Source organism: Miscanthus floridulus, chromosome 4, assembly GCF_019320115.1.
Source record: "Miscanthus floridulus cultivar M001 chromosome 4, ASM1932011v1, whole genome shotgun sequence".
Classification (NCBI taxonomy): Eukaryota; Viridiplantae; Streptophyta; class Magnoliopsida; order Poales; family Poaceae; genus Miscanthus; species Miscanthus floridulus.
In genome coordinates, this window is record NC_089583.1 from 115,876,761 (window position 1) to 115,901,220 (window position 24,460).

The window sequence follows — 24,460 nt, forward strand, 5'->3', positions numbered from 1 at the left end:
CACCGGTGTATTCTACGTGACGAGACGAACAAACTAGACCCTACTTATATGTGTTTCGAAGAACTTTATTTTCGTAGCAATTTATGTGTAATACATGCTATAAGATTTATTAAAAGAAGTTACTACCGTATAATACCAAAGTTGCTACTCCAAAAAAATATACTAAAGTTGTTACATAATATGCGCAAGCTCGGGGGCAAAATATCAAAAAGACTTGCTATCATATAGTTGCTACTGTGTAATAATATAGTTGTACAACTTAGGACAAATTATTAAAATAAGCATAAAATAAGCTGGCAACTGAGGCCAAGTTATTATACAACCCAATTTTCTTCTATGATAACTTATATGTGCAATGGCTACTTTTTTGTGGCAACTTATATATTATAGGTTAGGCAACTAATATGCAGGATTTCGGAAAGCATTACCTAAAAGGATGACTGGAAACTGAAACTTAAAAGACATTAAAAAAAACTTGACTGAAAACTGAAACTAAAAATACATTGAAAAGAAACTAAAAACTAAAAATAAAAACATTGAAAAAAAACTCAATTAACTGAAACTAAAAGAAACAATTTTAAAAACAGAAAAAATGAAACTCAAACCTCAAAAAACTGAAAAAACAAAAAAAAAATTCTGCCAAAGAAAGAAAGAAAAAAAAAATAGGCGCATGGCGTGACCAATCCGTGGAAGGACGCTCGCTCCCTGGTGGGCCAGGCCGTATGGCGCGTACCAGGCCGCGAGGGTCGCTCGCTCCCCAGGAAGCGCGACACCGCGCGCAACAGATTTCCCGAACAAATAAATATAACTGTAGCAAAGAGGAGTAGTATGTTTAAGGGCCCCTTTGTAGGGATTCTACACCAGCTCCTGGAGCTGTTTTTTTTTTGGCTCCCGCTGCCAAAGGGGTACAGGCCGGGGTGCTCCCATGAAGAATCCCCGTATTTTGCGAAGAATCCCCGTATTTTGCGCACTCACAGACGAGTGAGGTCCATCGGAGCAAAAAAAAAAAAAACGAGCTTCCACCGGCTCCTGTGTCAGACTCAGCAGACATGGTACCCCTTTGCCCCTAAAGTTCTCAAGAAATTACAGCAATCTGTCATCGTCTCCCCACCAAGCCTTATCTCTTTCTGCATCACGGACTGAAGGCCGCACGAACTGGAGGTGAGCTCCATCCGCCTCCTCCATGGACGCACTGCAGCACGAGAGGCAAGATGGGAAGAGGGTTCTGGAGACCGACAGATCCGGTGGCGGTGAAGATGGATCCATGGGTGCGGCGCCCTCGGGAGGAGCAACGGCCGGAGGCTTCTCCGCTCTCCTCGCGGGTGCTGCAGGCGGCGCCGTGGGCACCGGCCCCGTCGGCTGGCCGCCGGGCGTGACCCTGGGCGGCGTCCGAGGAGGTGGCGCGTGGGCTGGCGCACAGCCTGGTTGGCTGGCACCGACCCCGAGCGTTGGTGCGTGGCCGGGCGACGGCTTCTGGCAGGGACCGGCCCCGGCCGGTGGCGCGTGGCTAGGCGAGCTATTCATGCAGGGGCATATTCGACATTGTTCCAGTCTTAGCCATTCATAACAGACACAGGGAGCTGTTCAGCCAAACGGTTTCCCAAAATAGCTCCAGAGAATCTGCTCCAGCACAAGATCCAAAGCCAGAGCTGTTTTTGGAGGAGCTGGAGCCCTACCAAACGGGCCCTAAAATTTGGAGGGCCAAGAGATATAGCGTAACAGCAGATGGCCCCACCGCCCAATGATTCAGCCCATCATATCACGCCAACCCACCTTCCTGCTCCCAAAGACGAAAAAAACCCACTCGAGTCGAGACATGCTAGGCGCGAAAGGCTACGATTCCCTCCTCCCGCCATTTCCGTCGCCCGCCAAAACGATCCCGAAACCGCCCAGATCGCCACTATTTGTCCGCGCTAAAATGCCCAAATCCGCCTCCCGCTCCCCGTCCCCATTCCCAGCACCGATCCGCGCCCCTCTGACGCGCCGGCGGCCATGGACATGTCGGCGATCGCCGCGCGCCTCGGCCTCTCGGGGTCCCGCCCCGTCATCCGCAAGGCCGGCGAGCTCCGCCGCCTCTGCGACGTCAACTTCGACTCCTCTGTTCTCGGCATCGTAAGCGGCCCGGACTGCCTGTCCACCCTCTTCCCCGATTTCCCGTCCTTCTTCCGCCGCGCGGACGTGCCTCTGACCTGTGTGCTTTTGCAGGGCGAGGTCTGCAAGGCCATCATCTGCCTGGAGATCGCTGCGTCCAAGTGAGTCTCGGTTTGCTGGTCAACTGTTCGATGAATTGCCCGTGTAGGGAACCATCTAGGCTCTGTTGTGACCCGTGTCATTTCGTCTGTTGATTGCTCAGGTTCCAGGTGATATTTGACCGGGCGGAGGCTGTGCGTATGAGCGGGATGTCTGAGAAGGCGTACATCAGATCATTCAATGCGCTCCAAAATGGTCTTGGTGTCAAGTATGCTTCTCTTCCCTTCTGTTTCGCCGTTCAGAGCGTCAAATTCCTACCTTGTGATTATTAAGGTGAAATCTGCTCTTGTAGGACGACTTTGGATGTGCGTGAATTGGGCATCCAGTTTGGTTGTGTCAGGCTGATACCTTTCGTTCAGAAGGGATTGTCTCTGTAAGTCTTCTCTCATGGCAGTCCGATTGCACTTGCATCGATATTTGAGGGCCTACTGATTATGAATTTTGTCTCGAGACCACGAATTGTAGACTATGTCACTTGAGCTTCATTGAAACTGTGCCCAAGTTTGCAAGTTGCAACCTGATGTTTCAATGTTATATTGAGGGTAGATTTCATACATTTCAGCTATAAGGAGCGCTTCCTTGCTGCATTGCCACCTTCACGCCGGGCAAGCACTGACTTTGGTCGGCCAGTGTTTACTGCAGCAGCATTCTACTTATGTGCGAAGAGGCACAAGGTGCTTGCTTGTTTCATCAACAGTGTACTCTGTTCTTCTGCATTGCATAGGCGGTTTGCCTTCTTTAGTGCTGAAGCTTTCCTTATTTTTCTTGTAGCTCAAAGTTGACAAACTAAAGCTGATCGATCTATGTGGCACATCCAGCACCGAGTTTACAACGGTATAGTTTATTCATATCCTCTTTGTATGTATGCGCATAGCTGCACTGTGCACTTGTGCTGTGTGCTCACTTGAAATTGTGTACTGTGCATATGCTCTTTTCTTACTTTCAGTTGTTCTGATTGCAGGTTTCAACATCAATGACAGACCTCTGCTTTGATGTTTTTGGGATAGCCAAGGAGAAGAAGGATCCAAAGTCCATCAAAGGGAACAGAGGTACCTACATACTCATTGTTGATCCATTCCTTACATCATTGAGTTATTAATCCACTTACGTAGCGAAAATACATGCTACAAATAAAGCTTTGTGTTGCTAACTCTCCACTAAACTCCTATGTTTTGTCCTTGTTGCAGAACTGCTGGATGTTTTGCCAAGCAAAAGGAAACATGAAGATGACAGTGATTCATCTGCATGCGATGAATCCTCAGATGATGATCTAGATGAGCTAGATGTATGTACCTGATTACTTCTGATTGCTTATGGATTACTGATCTCACTTTTCTTTTGAATTGCATCTAAAAAATATCTTAGTAAGTACTGGAGTTTAATCTGCATTTTGAATTGCATGTCATGGAACACAACTACACTGATATGCTTTTCCTGATGAAAAATGGTTTTATATTTAATTTGTAGTAGTCTTCCTGTTTGAAATTTTCCTGCATCGTAAAGTTACTACTAGTGCAGTTTCTTGTATATGGCTTTCACCTGCATGGAACCCTGTCCACATCCTTTATTACCTTACCCTCGCCTGTGCAATGCGAGGAGACCGCGACTCGAACCTGTGACCGGAAGGTCCCGGGTTCGAGTCGCGGTTTCCTCGCATTGCACAGGTGAGGGTAAGGTTTGCCACTAACACCCTTTCTCAGACTCCGCACAGAGCGGGAGCTCTCTGCACTGGATACGCCCTTAGTATATATAATCCTGGTTTGATCAATTAAGTTTTTTGAGTAATCAGTATCCCCCTGGTTGGCTCAAATAAGGTTTATGTACATGCTAGATGTCTGAAATCTGAATGAACTGAAAGACACAAAAAACAGTACTGAAAGATGTCTTTTCTTCTACAGCTGTGCAATTTTGATGGTTCCTACTATATAATAGTGTGCAACAGTAACTGCATCTAATCGTTTCTTCTATGCCATGATGTGTTAAAGTGTGGTCTTGTTGCATCTACACAATTTTCCTGTTGAGGTTACTTCTGCAATGTCTATACGGATTATTTTGGGTCTGACCGCTGTCTGCTTGTTCTGATGTCAGTTACCAACTCACAAGAGGCGCAAGAAGATGGAGAAAGAAGCATACAATGATTGGAAGTCGTCTGTTCTTTCCTCGAACAAGAAAACCAAAACAGGTTTGTGCTTTGCCCTGTTCTGCATCCCCGACTATTTATTATTTTTCTTAATCTAACCTCATGTCTGACGAGATTAGTTCCCTTCCGTTTCCAGACCCTGCCAAGCCTAGGAGGCAAGCTCAACTTAACTTCAAGAAGCCGGCAGAAGTACCTTCTGCAGCCAACTAGATAAACCTGAACCCTCTTCGCAGCAAATGGAGTTCCCGAGACTGAAAGTGGTCTAGGCTCCATCCTCATCGATGTTGCTTCTGAAAGCAAAGGGAAAAAATCGGACACCTTTGCTCCATGTTTTTTTTTAATCTTTGTGACATAACTTATTCATGAAAAATGCTCTTGGGCAACATCCTGCTGTAAATGACATGTCCATATTCGTATTACATGAGAGCAAGCCCTCAAATTAGGGTCCACTACTTTTGATTTGAGGGCTCTATCTTATTTTTGAGGGCTTGATTTTTTACATGTGCTCTAGCAGGAGCCCTCTAATACTATTTGATGCACATTGACATAAAGGGCGCTCATCATTCTTTGTTCTTTCCATCCTTAGTCTCATCGGCACCTACACCGTAGGAGGCGTGTCTTCCATTGAGGAAGGAGACTTGATGACGTCGGGAGGAGCCGCGCCTTCTCATCCATCTGCGTGGGGTGTTGGGAGAAGCTGCCATGGTGGGGGTGGAGGAGAGGGCGCGACGGGGAGGAGGCCATGTCGGTGCTGCCGGGAGGAATCATCGGCCAGAGGATGGTGTCAGGGAGCGACGCAAGCATTGGCGGAGCTAGGATTTCAAACTTGGCTATTTCTGCTTCCACATAAAAAAAATCCAATCCATAGGTTTAAAATATAATTCAGAGTAGTAAGTTACTGACAATTAAAGTCACAAAATAGCACTGTAAATCAGTCGACGATAAACAACAGAAAAGAAAATTGAACAACTAGGAACCGGAGTTTGGAGACATGAGGCCTGGGACCTGCCTAGCACTGCGTCCGTGTCCGTGACCGTGCGACAGTGAGAGGCCCAGGGGTGTCGGGGTCATGAGGCGAGAGGCCAGGAAAGGGTGGAATGGCTCGGTCTAGGAAGGTGGGAGTTTGGAGGCCAGGCCAAAAGGTTGTTTTCTACTATTTTGGTATGCAATAAGTGAAAATACTATAGAATATGGCATTATACGTATATATAAATATATGCACATCTATACATAAAAGTATACCAAAATAGTTGTGTATTCCTAGGAATATTGAGGAATTCCATTGGATCTGTCCATGGACGCGAGGGTGGATTCAAAGCGACATGCGAGAGGAACCCAAAAACAGTTGAGTAGAGGCTCCTCCCAGAGCCCTAAGGAATGAGGGCCGAAGGGGAATTGGGGGGGGGGGGGGGGGGGGGGGGGAATTTGAGGGTCTCCTCAAATTTAAGGGACAGGGTAGGGTCTGAAGTGAGTTTTTTTTTGCCCATCATCCCTTACAAGATGAGAACTGTCGGTGTTTTGGACCGGCGGGCCCTCAACCAACTAGTAAAAACGTGCTACGTGCCCCTAATCCCGGATGGTGGTGTAAAGAGACACAAGATTTATACTGGTTCGGGCAATGGGTGCCCTACGTCCAGTCTGGGAGATCGACCTCGTATTCCTTGCACCGAAATGCTCGTAGTAGGGGTTACAAGCAGGGCGAGAGAGGGAGCTAATCCCAGGTCTCTCTCTGCGCGGAGCGGCGTGGGTTGCTTGAGATGTTGATCTAAGGCGGCGGAGAAGCGTGCGTGTTACAGAAAGCCGAGTGTGTGTTCCCCCCTCTCATGAGTTCGTCCGCCCCCCTTTTATAGTTGAAGGGGGGACAGGGGTGATGCATGTGTTAGATATGCGGCGCCGTGCGAACAGAGGCGGCATGTCCGAGCCCTGTAACCTATTATTATGGCGGTAGGTTGATGGAGTGGTCCCGTCCTTGAGGCGTTGGAGCGACGTGCCGGTCACATCCGAACTTGTGCGACGTGGGAGCTCCAGTGCTGGCTGGACGCAGGGCCTGGCGAGCGACGTGCTGCTTGCAGTGCGTTGGCTACGTGAAGAGTTGAGACCTAGTTGGTGCCGAGGCCGAGCCGTCGTAGGGGGCTCGGCAGGCGTGAATCCCGAGGTTGCCGAGACCCTGAAGTAGACTGCCGAGGCGGGGGGAGCAGTTGGTTCTGTACACTGATTCCGAGGCTATAGTAACCTGGACGTGACTCCGCACGCCTCGTTGTTTTTGGAGCAGGGGTTAGGTAGCACAGTGCAGTATGGGCACCGATCGTGGGTACAGTACCGAGCTCAGTGCCCGGTAACCCCTGTCCTGTGCTGGATGTCGTGGCATTGACGTGACTGGCGTTCAGTCGGCCACGCCGCTGTGTCGAGCCGTTGTTCGGCTGATATCGTGGGAACGGTCGACCGCGCCGGTCGGACGTGACGTCTTGTCCAAGAAGTTGGTCGAGGCAGAGGCGACGGGGTTGTTTTGCTGAGCCGGCCTTGAGCGAGGCGGAGAATCGGCGTCTCGTCCGAGGCTGTACGCGCGGGGCCTCGGGCGAGACGAAGAATTGGTTCCCCGGCCGAGACCTTTCGCGTGAGGCCTCGAGCGAGACGAAAGACTGGTAGGCCGTCCGAGGCCTTCCGCGCGAGGCCTCTAGCGAGGCGGAAATTAGCTAAACCTCAGACATATTTGGTGTTTAGCTAATAGTTGTTCCTTGGCTTTGATTTTGATGGGTTCTAAGCGATCTTTTCTATTGTCGCTTAGGGGACCCCTTTTTGTGGTACCCGACAGTAGCCCCCGAGCCTCAGGAAGAGTGTGAGCGCTCTCTTTGAGATTTTGACGAGGCTCGGCTTGCAGCAGCTCCTGGCGGGATGGCTTCTCGTACTCGAGGCCTCGGTAGGTGCGCGCGAGCGCACCCGCCGGGTGTAGCCCCCGAGGCCCTGGAGGAGTGGATATATTCCTCCAGGGGCTTTTCTTGCGTTTGTAGGGCCCATGAGTGCGAGTTCGGGTTGCTGAGCCTCGGCAAGGTTGTAGGAAGAGCCCCCTAGCCTCCGCGCGGAGTGGGAGGGCCATGAGAGGTTCCCCTGGCTTTTTGTGCGGCCCTCACGCATCCTTTTCGTTCAGAAGGAGGGGTGGAGGGTGCCATGCTACCCTCGGTGGACGCGAGGAGTGACACCCCCAGTGAGCTGTTATCGGGTAAGTCCGAGTGGAGGCCGAGCCCCGTTCGCTAGAGGTCGGCTAGTGGTCTAGAGACGTACTCCAAGAGTACTAGAGGGTTTCTCTAGTGGGTGCCGGGGCCGTTCGCTAGGCCCCGATGGCTCGGTGCCTCCCTACGGTGGAATCCCATTCGGAGACCTCCCTGCCGGTCTCGAACACGACTTGGGGCGTCCCGAGCGATTGTTTGCTCGGGCCTCAGCCACGCGTGGGCTCGCCCCTAGTTGTCCCTGACTCTGCTGCCCTGGGGGGGTTGTTGAAACCCTCAGGGGCCTAGCCTTCGAACCCCTGGACCGTAACGGGCTCGATGCCCTTTATCGTGTTTTTCCGAGTCTTCGAGTGCGAGCTTAGGGTGCTTGTCTTCGTCTTAGGTGCAGGAGGAGCCCCTGAACCTCCGCGTGAAGCGAGAGGGCGGTTAGGAGTTCCCCTGGCTTTTTGTGTGACCCTCGCGCATCCTTTTCATTCGGACGGAGGGGTTGTTTGCCGAGCCCCCTTGAGTGCGAGCCTAGGTCGCTGGGTCTCGGCAAAGTTGCAGGAAGAGCCCCCAAGCCTCTGCACGGAGCGAGAGGGCGATTAGGAGTTCCCCTAGCTTTTTGGGCGCCCCTCGCGCATGAGGGTTTGCTTGCCAAGCGCCCCTCGAGTGCGAGCCTGGGTCGCGGGGCCTTGGCATATTTGCAGGAAGAGCCCCTTAGCCTCTGCACGGAGCGAGAGGGCCGTCAGGGGTTCCCCTGGCTTTTTGTATGACCCTCGTGCAACCTTTTCGTTCGGAAGGAGGAGTTGTTTTGCCGAGCCCCCTCGAGTGCGAGCTTGGGTCGCTGGGTCTCGGCAAAGTTGCAGGAAGAGCCCCTTAGCCTCTGCACGGAGCGAGAGGGCCATCAGGGTTCCCCTGGCTTTTCGTACGACCCTCGTGCTTCCTTTTCATTCGGAAGGAGGGGTGGAATATGCCAGGCTACCCTCGATGGGCGTGAGCGGTGGCACTTCCGGTGAGCTGTTATCGGGTAAGTCCGAGTGGAGGCCCGAGCCCCGTTCACTAGGGGTCGGCTAGCAGTCCAGAGACGCACTCCAAGAGTACTAGAGGGTTTCTCTAGTGGGTGCCGGGGCCGTTCGCTAGGCCCCGGTGGCTCGGTGCCTCCCTACGGTGGGATCCCATTCGGAGACCTCCCTGCCGGTCTCGGACACAACTTAGGGCGTCCCAAGCGTTTCGCTTGCTTGGGTCTCAGCCCCGTATGGACTCGCCCGTAGTTGTTCCTGACTCTGTTGCCCTAGGGTGGCTGTCAAAACCCTTGGGGGCCCAGCCTTCGAACCCCTGGACCGTAGTGGGCTCGGCGCCCAGTTCCATCGTCTGAAAGGAATCGAGTGGGGGGTATTCCCTCCCCCATCGGTTCAACAAAAGTAGGCGCGCCTTTTGAGGCGATTTTCTTGGGGAGGCGGAACGGCGCCTGCTGCCGCCGTGGTTGGACGCGACGTCGTGTCAACGGAGGGAACATAACTATTTATGCGATTAACGAGGGAAAGGTGGGTACATGGGCGGTAAAATCGGATCTGGATTAACTGTGCCAGATCTGGGGGAAGCTTTCCTGATTTTGTCGCCCGCCCATTTCATGTCTTTCCTACATAAATATGCAACGAACCTCGCCCCTCCCCTCCTTACCTTGCCTGCATTTGCCCTTGCCACCCTTGAGCCATTGCTAGAATAGAGAGGGCCGAGGAGAAGGAGAGAGAGAGCCAAGGTAGAAAGAGCGAGGGAGGTTCACCGTCGTAGTCATATTCTCCGTCGCACCCATGGCTGGCGCCGTTATCGTTGACGCAGACTCTTGGGATCAGTCTGACGTCACCATGGAGACGCTTCAGTCGCTCGTCGACGGCGGACTTCTTCGCCCGGTTACCGACCCCAATAGGCCAGAGTGGATCACTCCATCGGGCGAGCCGAAGCCGAGGCCACGTGACGGCTACATCGTGAGCTTCATGTCCTTTCATGAGCGTGGCCTTGGCTTGCTGGCGGATCGATTCATGCGGGCGCTCCCGCACTACTACGGCGTGGAGCTCCACAACTTCAACCCCAACTCCATCGCACAGGCGGCCATCTTCGTCGCCGTCTGCGAGGGGTACCTGGGGATTGCTCCCCATTGGGAGTTGTGGCTCCACCTCTTTCGGGCGGGGCTCACCACCAAGCCGATAGGCACGATGAGCACAAGGAGGGTGGTGAGGGCCAGCGGCTGCACTCTCCAAGTGCGCCAGGATCAGCAGCACCTTTACATCCTGGCCCAGCTCGCCTCGACCAATCGCCGCTGGTACACCAGCTGGTTCTATCTCCGCAACAACGACAGCGGGCTTCCCCCCTACACCGGGTGGATCATGGAGAGCTGTCTGGAGAAGTGGAGGTATGGTGTCCCAAAGGAGGATCAGCCCAAGCTGCAGCCGCTCCTAGAGGGACTAGAGAGGCTACGCGGCCGCGGCCTCACGGTGGCTGTGGTCGTGGCGGCCTTCCACCGCTAGAGGGTGCTGCCGCTGATGGCTCGGCGGCGGCGCCTGTTCAAGATGAGGCCGGATGAGCCGATCAAGGGCATCCGGATGTCCGCCTTCGCCCTCTCCGACGAGAAGATTCTTCGTCGGGTGAGGGAGACGGTGGATGGGAAGCTGAGGGGTGGTGGTCTGGCCCCTATCATGATGCGCCCGTCGCGGGGGTACTTTTCTTTAGTAAGTCACACGCTGCTGTGGCCCTCAAGGCCTCCTTGTTCCTTACCGTTTTCCGGTCCTTTACTTGCGTTCGCCGCTCCTACAGGGCATGAGGGACGTGTGAGCCTCCCCGCTGCCCATTCGTGAGGACGCAGCGTGGTGAGTGGTGAACTGAGCGCATGCCAAGGCTCAGAAGAGGCGGAAGGACGCCAAGGAGGCTAAGCGTATGAGGAAAATCCTCGTGCGCGAGGGACTGGAGAAGCACCACCGACAGCAAAGGCAGGATGGTCTCCCGTTGGAGTCGTCCCCGTTGTCGTCACTGTCGACGGACGCTTCGGATGGGGATGACGAGGGTGAGGTCCCATGGACCATCTCCCTGACGTCGAGGAGACGGTGACCTGGGCGTTGACAAGCAGCCTGGCACTCCTAGGAGGAGGAGGAGATGATGCCTCGGGGCCAGTGATCGCTCGCCCCGGGGCCAAGGCCGACACGCCCGAGGCACGGGCGTTGGGAAAGCACACCGTCAGCCCGGTGGGCTCGACGGCAGCGGTGGAGTAGGTGGCGGCGGGGGCGACGCAACTGCCCCCGCAGAGGACCGAGGAGGCGCCAGGGTCCATCGAGGATCGGCCAGCACCGACGGATACAAAGGCCGTGCCTCTACCGCCGCTGCCGCCTTCGCCGAGGAGGGTCACCGTGCAGAAGTGGTTGTAGCCCCGCTCGAGGTAAGCGTATTTTTAGCAGAGTTGCAGCACTTTCCGATCGTTCTTTGGTCTCATGCTGACCCCATAAGTATTTCTTCTTCAGCCAGAAGCGTCCTGTTGAGGTGCCCACCTTGGCACCATTTAAGGCGCTCAAGGTGAGCCCCAGCTCCACCGCCCACTGGGTGGTGGAGGCGCAAGCCGCCATACAACGTGGCGCGGCGTCGGCGAGGGTCGACCCGAAGGAGCCGGTCACCCAAGAAGGGGTTGCCGAGGCGAGCCTCACACAGATGGGGAAGGGAGTGCCTCCGCCCTGCAAGTCTGAGGCTCGTGAGTCAGGTGGGGCCGAGGCGCCCTCAGTTGCCGAGGCCACCGAGGTCGAGGACCCCTGGTCCTCCAAGGCCGAGGCGATAGAGGCTGGGGTGCCCAGGACCGCCGAGGCCGCAGCGGCGGGGGCCGGAGCCCCCGAGACCACCGAGGCCACAGTGGTTGAGGCCGACGTGAGTGCGGCGAAGCCGGTGGCCCAGGAAGTGGAGATGAAGGCGGCGGAGGCCTCGATGGCGTCCTTAGTCCAAGGCCTGCCGCTGTTGTGGGAGAGCGCCCGGGAAGCGGTCGACGCCGAGGTGGCCGGTGCTGTGGAACAGCCGGCTCTGACCCTAGGCAAGGGAAGCTCGGCCCTCATGTGGGTACGACCAGAGCCCCACGGGTGGGATCACCCGCGTGTCTTGTGGTAGAGCCGGGACGACCCTGAGGGGGAGCTTCTGTTCGCCCTTGAGGACGTGGCCGAGCGCGGGCACTGGGACACCTTCGAGCAATACCGCCAGCTGGCGGAGCGGTCACTACGAACGGTGCTGTCTGTGGTGGCCGATGATCTGCCCGGAGTCGCCCAGGTTCGTGCCTTCTTTTCTTCTGTGGTGTCGTCTTTTTCCAAGTTTTCTTGTAGTGAATGACCCCTGTTTTGCCTATCTAGGAGCTCGAGGCCCGATCCCTTGGGAAGTCAGTGTTCCTTCGATGGGAGAGGGACATCTGGGGCCAGCTCCAGTGGCAGAAGGACCTGCTCGCTCGTGCCAACGAGCTTCTATCGATGTGGAGTGCGGAGGTGGAGGACCTCCGCCTACGCGGTACCGATATGGAGGCTACAGTGGCCGCAGCCCAGGAGCAGGTCGCTCCCTTGGCAGCGTGGGTCAAGGAGCTAGAGGAGGAGCTGACCCGCGTGGCCGATGATCGGGATGCCTTTAGGTCCCGGGCTGGAGAAGCCACGACCTCTATCAAGGCCCTTGCTGGACAGCTGGGGACAGAGTAAGGTGCGCACCAGCTAACAAAAGATGCCTTAGATGAGGCCCTCAAGGCGGCTAAGGCTTCTCGGACCGAGGCTGTGGTTTGGAGGGGAAAGGCCGAGGGTGAGTCCTACTCCCCCTATTTTATTTTTCTTGCGTTTGGCCCCTAAGTCCTTGGTGTGATACAGAGCTAGAGGGAGAGGCTTCTAGGGCGGCCGAGGCCTCCTGGGTCGAGGTCCAGTGCCTGAAGGAAAAGGCCGAGGGTGAGTACCGTAGGCTTGCACCCCTGTTCGGCTTGTTTTCCTTTGCGCTCAACCCCATTCCGTTTCTTTTGGTGCAGAGTTGGAGGCGGAGGTCACCCGGGCAGCCGAGGCCTCTGTCGCCGTGCAGGCGGTGCTTGAGACCGAGATCGGGGAGCACGACGCGCTGAAGAGCGCCGCTCGTACCGCCTACGAGGCCCTAGAGGTTGAGGGGGTCTAGTCGGGCAGCTCCCTCGGGAGCCACCTGATTACGTTAAACGGCCAAGTGCGTGAGCGACTCCGAGGGGCGCTGCACATGGGCGTTAAGCGCGCCCTGGCCGTTATCGCTTCGCACTACATCAGCGTCGACCTCGCGGCTATCAGCGATGGCTATGTCCTGCCCGATGATGATGGGGAGGCTGACGAGGCGGTAACGAAGCTGATGGAGGCAATGGAGGGCCCTGACACGGCGCTGGCCAAGCTGTTCGAAGAGGAGGTGGTCCCTCCTACACCGTCCGTCGATGCTGGAGGCCCTAAGGCTTGACCTGGGCCCAAGAGGCCGTGTAATTAGATTAGGGATTGTGTTACTCTACCGTAACGTTGGTGGCCATCGGGGCCTTTTTAAGTAATCATGCGTCTATGCTTCTTTAATCGTTTTTCCATGTATTTTTTGAGCCTCTGCCCTCTGTCCTATTTCTAAGCATGTCACTTGCAAAGGACTTCCTTGGAGCCTAAGCTATCCCTAGGGCAAAAAGGTGGTGAGGGAGTGCCGTAGCCCGAAGGCGTAAGCCGTCTCGTAACTCAGCCGACCTTTTGGCCCTGAGATAGACTTTCGGTCCTTAGGTCTTTTACAATTAACTTGTCAGAGCATAATGGAGAGTTTGGCATAGATTTTTTTTTTTGAAAAAACGACTAAAAAAATGGTGCATGGGACTTAGGGGGGAGTCCCCCCTTCTAGCCCCCGAGGGAGGCTCGGTTCTGCAGAGACAGAGCCGTGTCCTGTGCGAGCCCCACAGTGGGCACCTCTGTAGAGGTAGAGCTGAGTCTCCCTTATGGTGTTATCGTAATGTCGAGGCCTATGATGGGCTCGGTGGGTTTCTCGAAAAATTAGAACAATTAAAGAACGCTTCTTAATTGTATTTCGGGAAACAATGCACACAATGCTTGGGAATTTAAGGGTAAAAGCGACATAGCTGTTCTATGTTCCAAGCGTTGGTGAGGATTTCGCCCTTCTCATTGGCTAGCTTGTAGGTTCCGGGCTTTAGCACTTGGGCGATGATGTATGGTCCTTCCCATGGCGGGGTCAGCTTGTGGCGGCCCTTGTTGCTCTGTCTCAGCCTCAGCACCAAGTCGCCCACCTTCAGGTCTCAGCTTCGAATGCGGCGGGCTTGATAGCGTCGTAGAGCTTGCTGATATTTGGCCAAATGTAGCTGCGCAACATCTCAGGCTTCCTCCAGCTGGTCGAGGGCATCATCGTGGGTACTGCGGTTGCTCTACTCGTTGTAGGCCCGAAGCCTCGAGGAACCGTACTCCAAGTCAGTGGGGAGGATGGCCTCGGCCCCATAGACTAGAAAGAACGGTGTAAATCCTGTGGCTCGGCTCGGCGTATTCCTTAGGATCTAGATGACTGATGGGAGTTCGACAAGCCATTTCTTGCCAAACTTCTTTAACTGATTGTATATTCTCGGCTTGAGGCCCTATAAGATCATAACATTGGCACGTTCTACTTGGCCATTCGTCCTAGTGTGTCCCACGGTCGACCAAGCCACACGGATGTGGTGGTCGTCGCAGAACGTCAAGAACTTGCGGCCGGTGAATTACGTCCCGTTGTCAGTGATGATGGTGTTCGGAACTCTGAACCTGTGGATGATATCGGTGAAGAACAACACCGCTTGCTCAGACTTGATTCGATTGATCGGACGAGCCTCGATCCACTTGGAGAACTTATCGATTGCTACCAACAGATGGGTGTAGCCCCCGAGGGCTTTCTGTAGCGGCCCAACCATGTCCAGCCCCCACACGGTGAAGGGCCATGTAACGGGGATGGTTTGGAGGGCTTGAGCTGGGAGGTGCGTTCGCCGCGCATAGTACTAGCATCCCTCGCAGGAGCGCACTAGCTTGGTGGCGTCAGCAACCGCCATCGGCCAGTAGAATCCTTGGCGGAAGGCGTTTTCGACGAGCGTTCGAGGCGCCGCATGGTCCCAAAGTAGGGCTCGACCTGCCTCGGTAGTGATACATTGTTGGAGGACACCAGACGGGCTTCACCGGTACAACTCGCGGTCGCTGAGGACATAAGCTTTGGCTCATCGCGCGAGCCGTCGGGCTTCGGTTCTGTCTATGGGGAGCTCTCCTCGAATGAGGCAATCAAGGAGCTAGAACCGCCAGTCCATGCCCTGGTCGGCCTCGGGAGGTTCCGTGTTGACTTCCATCACCTCGAGTTCGGTCGAAGGGGTCTCGGCGACGGAGGGGGGCCTCGAGCCCTGCGGTGGGCACGACCGATGGGCCCTCTCCCGCCGCTGAGGCATGGTCAATGGAAGGCTTGTAGAGGTCTCTAGTTAAAACGTTCGAGGGGACCGGGGTCCGCGCCGACACCATCTTTGCAAGTTCGTCCGTGGCCTCGTTGAATTTACGCGCGATGTGGTTGAGTTCGAGACCGTCGAACTTGTCTTCGAGGTGACGTACCAGCTTACAGTACGCCTCCATCTTGGGGTCATGGCAGTTCGACTCCTTCATCACTTGATCGACAACGAGCTGCGAATCGCCCCGAACGTCGAGACGCCGTGCTCCAAGTTCGATGGCGATCCACAAGCCGTTGACGAGGACTTCGTACTCGGCTGCGTTGTTGGAGGTGGCGAAGTGGAGCCGAATCATATAGCACATGTGTACTCCAAGGGGTGAGATGAAGAGCAGACCCACGCCTGCCCCTGTCTTCATCAGGGACCCTTCCCTTGTCTAGGCTCAGGCTAGACAGATCCCCAACCAGGGGCCTAGTGCCAATAGCTGGTCGTGGGATACCGGCGGAGAGTGGCGTGTCGCCCTGAGTTAGCATGGTGTCGGGGTGGCCCCGCTCGCGTCATGCCTGGCGAGCGCGACGAGAGCGGCCGCCCGGGCGCCGCCTGTGCCTGGGCTACGGGTGCATGACGTCGTCGTCGATCGGTGGGGCTCGGGGCGTGAGAAGTACCATATCGTACTCACATCCTAGAGACATGAACTCTAGGCTCCCGAACCAGATCACCGTGCTGAGACGCAGTGGTCGTACATGATCTGCCATCCGAAACTCATTAGGATGATGAAGCTGACACACAGAAGTCCCCTACCCGGCGCGCCAACTGTCGGTATTTTGGACCGGCGGGCCCTCAACTAACTAGTAAAAACGTGCTGCGTGCCCCTAATCCCGGATGGTGATGCAAAGAGACACAAGATTTATACTGGTTCGGGCAATGGATGCCCTACGTCCAGTCTGGGAGATCGACCTCGTATTCCTTGCACTGAAATGCTCATAGTAGGGGGTTACAAGCAGGACGAGAGAGGGAGCTAATTCCAGGTCTCTACGCGGAGCGCGCGTGGGTTGCTTGAGATATTGATCTAAGGCGGTGGAGAAGCGTGCGTGTTACAGAAAGCCGAGTGTGTGTTCCCCCCTCTCATGAGTTCGTCCGCCCCCCTTTTATAGTTGAAGGGGGACAGGGGTGATGCATGTGTTAGCTATGCGGCGCCGTGTGAACAGAGGCGGCATGCTTGAGCCCTATAACCTATTATTATGCCAGTATGGTTGATGGAGTGGTCCCGTCCTTGAAGCGCTGGAGCGACGTACCGGTCACATCCGAACTTGTGCGACGTGGGAGCTCCAGTGCTGGCTGGACGCAGGGCCTGGCGAGCGACGTGCTGCTTGCAGTGCGTTGGTTGTGTGAAGAGCTGAGACCTAGTTGGTGCCAAGGCCGAGCCGTCGTAGGGGGCTCGGCAGGCGCGAATCCCGAGGTTGCCGAGACCCTAAAGTAGACTGCCGAGGCGGGGGGGGAGCAGTTGGTTCTGTACATTGATTCTGATGCTATAGTAACCTGGACGTGACTCCACATGCCTCGTTGTTTCTGGAGCAGGGGTTAGGTAGCACAGTGCAGTATGGGCGCCGGTCGTGGGCACAGTATCGAGCTCAGTGCCCGGTAACCCCTGTCCTGTGCTGGACGTCGTGGCATCGACGTGACTGGCGTTCAGTCGGCCACGCCGCTGTGTCGAGCCGTCGTTCGGCTGATATCGCGGGAACGGTCGACCGCGCCGGTCGGACGCGACGTCTTGTCCGAGAAGTTGGTCGAGGCGGAGGCGACGGGGTTGTTTTGCCGAGCCGGCCTTGAGCGAGGTGGAGAATCGGCGTCTCGTCCGAGGCTGTACGCGCGGGGCCTCGGGCGAGACGGAGAATTGGTTCCCCGGCCGAGACCTTTCGCGCGAGGCCTCGAGTGAGACGGAAGACTGGTAGGCTGTCCGAGGCCTTCCGCGCGAGGCCTCTAGCGAGGCAGAAATTAGCTAAATCTCGGACATGTTTGGTGTTTAGCTAATAGTTGTTCCTTGGCTTTGATTTTGATGGATTCTAAGCAATCTTTTCTATTGTCGCTTAGGGGACCCCTTTTTGTGGTACCCGACAAGAACTTAATGGGGGTGTTTCATGTTTGGTAGGTGGAACTATGTGATCCATCGTCATATCACTATAGTTTTCTTTTGTTTGGTTTGTTAATAGAATGAGTTGATCCATGTCAACTATATTTCTCACAAACTAATAATTAGTATTAGCATAAGAAATAAAGTTAATTCTAATAAATTTGATGAATGGACTCACGATACATCACTTTATTATCTATAATAAGTTGATTTCTCAGATCAGACACACCGTAAGTAGAGAACTGCCGAAGTTGCTTTCAGAAATGTCTTGGTTTGACTCGTTGGTCTGGCATCTGTGGTCTCCTTGGTGCTGTCAGTCCAATTGGCGGCACCTACACCCTGACGCCCTGGCGTTGGGCAGTGTTCATGTGGGCACCAGGACTCCAGGGTTCTAAAAAATACGAGATGAATGAATAGCAAGATATCTCTTCTAAGTGATGAAGCGCGTGTTTAGTTGGTGCCCAACTTCTAAAAAGTTGCTACAGTACCTGTCACATCGAATGTTTGCGGCCCGTGCATGGAGCATTAAATGTAGACGAAAAGAAAAACTAATTGCACAGTTTGGTGGGAAATTACGAGACGAACGTTTTGAGCCTAATTAGTCCATGTTTGAACACTATTTGTCAAATAAAAACGAACGTGCTACAGTAGCCCCAAAATCCAAATTCACCCAACTAAACAAGGGCGAAATTGTCAAGGAGCAGAGTGCCAGAGTCACCCAGATTGAAAAGTACGAGTGAAAGTGCTTTTGCCGTTCGTTGCGCTTATCCTAATGCAGGCCTTGTCCCGTAGTCCAAGTTGCGGTACTTCTTAGTATTTCGTAATCGCGAGCGAGTTCGTCGTGTTCGTGATGCGCTGGGCTTTAGAAAACGAGGCTCTTGGGGTCAAAACCATGGCTCTTGGGGTCGGGTGTGGGCGTGTGGCTGGACCGCTGGAGCCCGGAGCCTCGAGTCCCCGAGCAATTCTGTGGGTATCGCCGTATCGGGCAAACTACTGCATGGCGTCCGGGGCCAGCGGCGCCACCGGATCGCGTGTGTCCGCCACGCACTACCTTTCCTCCCCGCCCGACGCGATCCCTTCCCTGCAGCTCTTTTGCTAGACTTCACCTACCCCGCGGAAAACGCCAAAACGGTGCGTGACCTGAGAAGGATGGCTAGTTTGTTTGGATTGTTTTGTGCTCGAATTCTTCTGAATGCTTGGCGGATCCACGGGGGCTAGGGGGCAGCAGCCCCAGCGATTTTTCTTTGTATTTACTGTAGCAAAAACGTGATTTCACTATTAATTTTCGACATTTATTTTAAATCTCTATTGATTAGCCTCCCGAGATGCTCATCTTGGCTCCGCTAGAATGCATAAGCCTGGACTAAAACGCAATCAGTCAGTCGTACCATGTAGCTGCCTCTCGAGTCTCAACAAGCCACCCAGGCGCCGTTACTTGCACGGTGCGTATATTTTTGCGAATTGTTGAAAACAAAGTACGCATTAAATTATACTAGAAGAAAACACTTGCGTAATAATCTAACCATTTCTTTGGGCCTGGAAAGAAGGGCGTTGGGGCGTGCGGCACTGGCACATTAAATTATACTAGAAGAAAACACTTGCGTAATAATCTAACCATTTCTTTGGGCCTGGAAAGAAGGGCGTTGGGGCGTGCGGCACTGGCACATGTAGGGCGCTGGTGGTGCCGTGGTGGCCATGTCAAGGCACTCCCAATGCAGAAATCATCATAGTTTCTATGGATATTAATTATATTGCCACATAAACGCTTTGCTGATGTAGCAATGTAGTTATTGAAGAGAGAGAGTAAAAATCATATAAATCGGGTCTAAGTTAGAAACCATGTCTATACGAGAACCAAGACACGAAGGAATGTGATTGATGGAGAATGGAGAGAGAATGTATGTGATTGGATAAAAAATTGTTCCGTAGAAACTATCCATTGAGGCTATGGTTTCTATATATAGTGTCTATGGAAATTAATAGGTATAGAAACTACGTGTAGTTTGTAGCACTGGGACTGCCCTCATGGTCATCCCATCCCATCCGCGTCCACGCGGAGCACGCGCCAGGGCGGAGCAGCGGTGGGTGCCTCCCACACGCCCCGCGCGTGTCGCCGTCTAGCCCACCGGGCCCGGCAACTACCCTTCCCCCCCGTCACGCGGGCCACGCCACCACCTGGCCCACGGATCAGTGAGACAGAGATCGCAGTTCCGCCTTCCGCTCCCGGTTCTTCTTCCTGCCCCGCCGTGGGACCCGCCCTCGTTCCGTTTCTTCTCCCTCTCTCCTCCCTGCCTATCCATCCTCCTCGGTCCTCCCCAGCAATCGAAGAAAGGGCCGAGCTGAACCGAGCCCTCAAATCTGGCCGCATCGCGCCGCTATCTCTCATCCTGACCTCGATTCGAGGTAGTTTCGGGAAGGTGAGGGTCGTTTTACCCTAGTCCTTGCTTTTCCCCCCCTTGCCCTCGGTTGCTCTGTGGTTAGGGTGTGGGGAACTGATGCGGAGCTCTTTATTTGTTGTCGCAGGAAAGGTATCGGATCAAGTCCCTTGATCACGCATGGTGCCCAGGGACAGGGCGCATAGCGCCGTCGCTGCCACCACGGCGCCGGCGGAGAAGCTCGTTCAAGGGTGAGTCTTCGGTCGTGACCCCTGAATAATCAGGGGAAAAACGGCAGATACATTTTGTAGTTTTTCTTTCGCCTTTGATCGCAGTAGGTCTTTGGGCTTTGCAGGGGAAGAACACTAGCTACACACGAATCCGTACTCCTCTTTTATGATCAGTAGTGTTTCTTGTCGATCTCTGCACGCATAATTTAGAATAATGTCTAACATTGGTTTAAACCTCTCTTTAATTCAATGATGATGATATGCTGCTGTTCGAAAAAAAAGGCTTCATGTGAAACACTTATAGGGTGTTTGGTTTGAGGAATGAGTTAGTGCCTGTTTAGTTCCCAAAATTTTGCAAAATTTTTCAAGATTCCCCGTCACATCGAATCTTTGGACGCATGCATGAAGCATTAAATATAAATAAAAAATAAAACTAATTACACAGTTTAGACGAAATTCACGAGACGAATCTTTTAAGCCTAATTAGACTATGATTGGACACTAATTGCCAAATAACAACGAAAGTGCTACAATACCATTTCCCAAAAAAATTCGCCAACTAAACAAGGCCTTAGTCCATCATCTACTCATCCCTCACTTTTTTTTGTTTGGTATGTGGAATGGAATATGCTGATGCATCATCACCTCATTTCTCTCAAGCTAATAATTAGTACTAGTATGAGGAATAGACTCATGAATCATGATGCACCACCTCATCTAAGATGGAGTGATTCCTCAAACCAAACACCCTATTATGCTCCGTATGCTTTGCACCATGTACCTGCAAAACTAGTGGAAGCAAATGTGGATGTTTGTCGCTAAATAATCGATAATTCCTTCAAACGAAATTAGGCTTTCTCTAATGTCGACGCTGTGGATAAGGTAGAACCAGAGAGTGGGACAGAGGCTTGTTACATTCTTTGAGCATGACTCACTAATTAGCAAGCTTTTCTACTACAAGTGCATGACACGATTTATTGCTGATGCTGAACATCTGACAGGCCTATCCAGAACAACAAGTGCGAAAAGAAGGCTCCAAAGAAAGTGCATAAATCTGAGAGGGAGAAACGTAAGCGTGACAAGCAGAATGATCTCTTCGGCGAGCTGGGAAACATGCTAGGTATGTGTTCTGTTACAAATTTAACTTACAACAACATGATTTATGGTTGCACAGCATTATAGAGGATGTTTCTTTCTTACCTTGGAGAATCCATGGTGTTTTGTTTTATGGAGTGCCATCCTGTTTATTTCAGATATCTTGTCCTGGTCAATGTAGTTTGCAACTCACCTGTGTGCCTGCTGTTTGTTGATTCTATTTAGTTTTGGATTTCCAAGTCCTTACTTTCAGAGTTGAGCATGTTTACGTGGTTATGTGGAATAATATTCAACACGCACTTGACATTGTTATACACACATCTTGCAACAAGTGCTGCATGCATATATGGTTATTGATTATTTGCCTCAACTCTACTACTACTCTACTTTTGCTCAAAGTTACGTTGATATTTTTCCTAAGCAATGTCATCTCTTTTCAGAACCTGATAGGCAGAACAACGGGAAGGCATGCATATTAAGTGACACTACGCGAATACTTAAAGATCTACTTTCACAAGTAGAATCTCTTCGAAAGGAGAACAACACACTGAAGAATGAATCTCATTATGTAAGTGTGCTCCTCTCATTTCTGAAACCTGGCCGTATCACAACTTGGGGAATTTAATTAAATTGTCCTTGAATTTGATTAATTTGATGTTCTGTAGACTGTAGGTGGTAATTCATGAACGAGAAAAATCTGTGGGTAGTAATTTTGTGTACTCAGAATTTGCAAATATTAGCAAATAAATCTTACAGCAGCACTTGAAAAGATTTGCTATATCCTAGCCAGTAATTCAATATGTGCTTCCTTCGTTGTACAAAACAGGTTGCCTTGGAGAACAATGAACTACTGGATGAAACCAATGTGATCCGTGGTGAAATCTCAGAACTTCAAAATGAGCTGAGGATGCGGCTAGAAGGCAACCCTATCTGGAGTCATGACACTTCTAGATCAAATCTTACAGCACCTCATCCTGCGACCACAGTATTTACATTGCAACATTCAGCACATCCACAAGTCATTGCAACAATGGCACTTCCTCTGCAACAGCCAGCAGTCGTTGAGCAATCTTATGCTGCCCCACGGCGGGAGCTACAGCTATTCCCTGAAGCTGCACCTACTGAAGATACTGAGCCACCACAAAACCAGGGGGTCTCTAATAATGTGATGCGGCCGCAGGCAAGGTACCCACCAGTAGTGACAACTTTGCCTGTACATGTATATCCAGTCCTTCCAAGAATGGAAGATGAGCAATGCAGCAGTGGCACTACTGGTAGCAGAGAGGAAGGCGGGGTAGGCAACTGCTAACAGCTGAATTAGAAAACGAGAGATCTGGCTCACAGTTTGAAAAGTTTTCGCAGTTTCAAGTTTAATGTTTCCGTTATAGCTGATGTGCTAAAGAAACCTCAAAACCTGTGCTGCTGTGTGCCTGCATGTGTAAATATCATTCCACTCTGTATTACCTGAACTTAATCTTCAACTAGTTACTTCTATGGGAGCAATCTATCTTTGTTTGTTCGTTCACTTCGAAGTTCATCTGTAGTATTTGTACCAAGCAGGAGTTCAAAGAGTACCCGATTCTAGAAAACATTTTAATCACTCTTCTATGTATATGTAGTTCTGTACAAGTTGGATAACCCCGATCAAAAGCTAGTCTGCCTGGGAATCCCACCTTGAGTTCAGTTGTTAGTTGCTTAAATTCAGCAATTCTGGATACATCAGCAAGACACAATAATGGAGCTGCAGCCTGTTTCCTTCTCCGCAGATATTTTCTGCGCTTCTGAATCCCTCAGCTGAGCTATCTCATCCCACCGGCCTTCTGATGCGTATGTGTTCGACAGCAGAATGGCATCTGAAGGGTGGTAGTGGCCAATGGCGTCCAACTGTGCCTGCACCATCCTCCCCAGCTTCGCATTGCCATACACTCTACAGGCGGCAAGCAACACTCTCCACGCCGTAGCATCACGCTGTGACGACACGCTTTGTATGAGCTCATAGGCTTCGTGTAGGTGCCCTGCTCTTCCCAGGAGATCAATGACGCAGCTGTAGTGCTCAGGGCTTGGAGACAATCTGTATCGCCGCACCATTGTCTCAAGGAATTCTTTCCCTTCCTGCACCAACCCGCCATGGCTACAAGCAGTTAGCAGGGCTAAGAAGGTGACCTCGTTAGGAGCCACACCGTCGTCCTCCATCCTGCAGAACAAGGAGATGGCAGAGCCTGTCTGCCCATTAACTCCGAATCCCATGATCATCGCTGTCCATGCCTTCACGTCCCTATCTCGTATTGCATCGAAGACTGCAGCTGCCTCGCTGGGGCACCCACACTTGAAGTACATGTCCATGAGGGCTGTCCCGAGCGTGCTGTCAATCTCAAGCCGTGCATCTTCAGCAAGCTCATGGACAGAACGACCGGCTGCCAATGCCCCAGACGCTCCACACGCAGAGAGTACACCCACAAGCGTCCCTGAACTAAGTCTCATCCCGTGCCGTCCCATTCCGTCAATCATGTCCATCGCCTCCTGAATCTGCCCTGCCTTTGCATAGCCATCCACCATACAATTACACAGCACCAAGTCTGGTCTAGCTGTCTCATGAAACACCTTGCTTGCACACTCAACGCTGCGCTCCCTCACGTACATCCCCACCATTGCTGCCGCAACCTTAACATCGCCACAGAGCCCTGCCTTAACACAGAAGCCATGCACTGACTCCCCTTGCCAGCCACACCCAATCAAGGTGATCACCGCTGTCACATTGACATCCAATCCAGACCACCTCATCGCGGTGAACATCTGCAAAGCTGTGCCCACATCCCCCAGCATGATATAGCCCCCAATCATGGTGTTCCACGACACAGCGTCCTTCTCAGGCATTTCCTCGAACATCCTCCGCGCGTCCGCCATGTTCGCACTGCTGCAGTAAAAGTGGCACAGCACATTCCGAAGGCTCACAATGTCCAGGAACCCGTACCGCAGCACGAGCGTGTGCACCTGCTTGCCAACCGAAGCTGCCTCGGCGTCATTGGGGATTTTCGCGCAGAGCGCGAGCAGCGGCTGGAACGCGAACTCGTCGAGCTCGGGAAGGCGCGTCCGCGCGGAGGTGAGGACCGAGAGGGACGCGGAGAGGGAAGCCGCGGAGGGGCACGAGGAGAGCGCGCGGAGGACGGCGGTGTGGTGGAAGAGCGTGGGCCGCGGGACGGCGGCGAAGAGGGAGAGCGCGTAGGGGAGCGGCGCGAGCGGGGAGGCGAGGAGCCTGGCGGTGGGGAAGGCGTGGTGCGGGAAGTGGGAACATTTCAGCATCAAGGCGTGGAGCTGGAGCAGGTGCCCCGGCCGCGTCGCCGACTTGAGCAGCGCCGTCAGCGGCTTCCGCGGCGGCATTGCTCTCGGTTGGGTTAGGCGGGAGGGCACGAGCTCGGCCTCGCCGGCTCGGTCGCATGAGTTCGTCGTGGAGACGTCAGACTGTTCGGCAGGCGCGCGTGCGCGTGTCGCCAAAGCAGACAGAACGTGGGCTGTGAGCCGCGTTCGGGGTGCCCATCTAGCGGAAAAGGCCCATATCAACACAGACCGGGCCGATGACACTTACATTGAAACCCGGCCC

At 53.2% G+C, this 24,460-nt stretch overlaps 4 protein-coding genes across 5 annotated transcripts; 3 read left to right on the forward strand and 1 right to left on the reverse strand.

Annotated features, from left to right (window-relative positions):
- The first annotated feature begins 1,844 nt into the window (after nt 1-1,844).
- LOC136552768 (origin of replication complex subunit 6) lies at nt 1,845-4,882 on the forward strand. Of its 2 annotated transcripts, XM_066544334.1 has the most exons (10): nt 1,845-2,112; nt 2,206-2,252; nt 2,354-2,458; nt 2,543-2,623; nt 2,813-2,924; nt 3,022-3,084; nt 3,212-3,299; nt 3,438-3,535; nt 4,339-4,432; nt 4,527-4,882. In XM_066544334.1, exons 1-10 carry the CDS (start codon nt 1,993-1,995, stop codon nt 4,598-4,600), a joined length of 882 nt encoding a protein of 293 aa, XP_066400431.1. In that variant the 5' UTR covers nt 1,845-1,992; the 3' UTR covers nt 4,601-4,882. The 2 variants fall into 2 exon arrangements, with proteins under 2 accessions (XP_066400431.1, XP_066400430.1); XM_066544333.1 differs by having other exon boundaries at nt 1,845-2,252.
- A 5,314-nt stretch (nt 4,883-10,196) lies between these two features.
- On the forward strand, nt 10,197-12,756 carry LOC136549153 (uncharacterized). The gene is made up of 6 exons (XM_066540436.1): nt 10,197-10,309; nt 11,106-11,685; nt 11,734-11,889; nt 11,970-12,120; nt 12,465-12,539; nt 12,617-12,756. The coding sequence occupies exons 1-6, from the start codon at nt 10,197-10,199 to the stop codon at nt 12,754-12,756; spliced, it is 1,215 nt and encodes a 404-aa protein (XP_066396533.1).
- Nucleotides 12,757-19,321: 6,565 nt separating this feature from the next.
- LOC136552771 (transcription factor BHLH062-like) lies at nt 19,322-22,365 on the forward strand. The gene is made up of 5 exons (XM_066544336.1): nt 19,322-19,579; nt 19,686-19,788; nt 20,769-20,887; nt 21,303-21,430; nt 21,689-22,365. Exons 2-5 carry the CDS (start codon nt 19,718-19,720, stop codon nt 22,169-22,171), a joined length of 801 nt encoding a protein of 266 aa, XP_066400433.1. The 5' UTR covers nt 19,322-19,579; nt 19,686-19,717; the 3' UTR covers nt 22,172-22,365.
- Nucleotides 22,366-22,505: 140 nt separating this feature from the next.
- On the reverse strand, nt 22,506-24,398 carry LOC136552769 (pentatricopeptide repeat-containing protein At1g26900, mitochondrial-like). Its single transcript, XM_066544335.1, has one exon. The coding sequence runs from the start codon at nt 24,238-24,240 to the stop codon at nt 22,582-22,584; it is 1,659 nt and encodes a 552-aa protein (XP_066400432.1). The 5' UTR covers nt 24,241-24,398; the 3' UTR covers nt 22,506-22,581.
- Nucleotides 24,399-24,460: the final 62 nt, after the last annotated feature.

Bases quoted from the DNA above. Each gene is read 5' to 3' on its own strand.
- LOC136552768 (XM_066544333.1), top strand. From the start codon at position 1,993: ATGGACATGTCGGCGATCGCCGCGCGCCTCGGCCTCTCGGGGTCCCGC. The intron at 2,459-2,542 runs GTATGCTTCTCT...CTGCTCTTGTAG, and splicing joins CAAAATGGTCTTGGTGTCAA to GACGACTTTGGATGTGCGTG. The intron at 2,925-3,021 runs GTGCTTGCTTGT...TTTTTCTTGTAG, and splicing joins TATGTGCGAAGAGGCACAAG to CTCAAAGTTGACAAACTAAA.
- LOC136549153 (XM_066540436.1), top strand. From the start codon at position 10,197: ATGTCCGCCTTCGCCCTCTCCGACGAGAAGATTCTTCGTCGGGTGAGG. The intron at 10,310-11,105 runs GTACTTTTCTTT...TTTCTTCTTCAG, and splicing joins ATGATGCGCCCGTCGCGGGG to CCAGAAGCGTCCTGTTGAGG. The intron at 12,540-12,616 runs GTGAGTACCGTA...CTTTTGGTGCAG, and splicing joins CCTGAAGGAAAAGGCCGAGG to AGTTGGAGGCGGAGGTCACC.
- LOC136552771 (XM_066544336.1), top strand. From the start codon at position 19,718: ATGGTGCCCAGGGACAGGGCGCATAGCGCCGTCGCTGCCACCACGGCG. The intron at 20,888-21,302 runs GTATGTGTTCTG...ATCTCTTTTCAG, and splicing joins CGAGCTGGGAAACATGCTAG to AACCTGATAGGCAGAACAAC. The intron at 21,431-21,688 runs GTAAGTGTGCTC...TGTACAAAACAG, and splicing joins TGAAGAATGAATCTCATTAT to GTTGCCTTGGAGAACAATGA.
- LOC136552769 (XM_066544335.1), bottom strand. From the start codon at position 24,240: ATGCCGCCGCGGAAGCCGCTGACGGCGCTGCTCAAGTCGGCGACGCGG.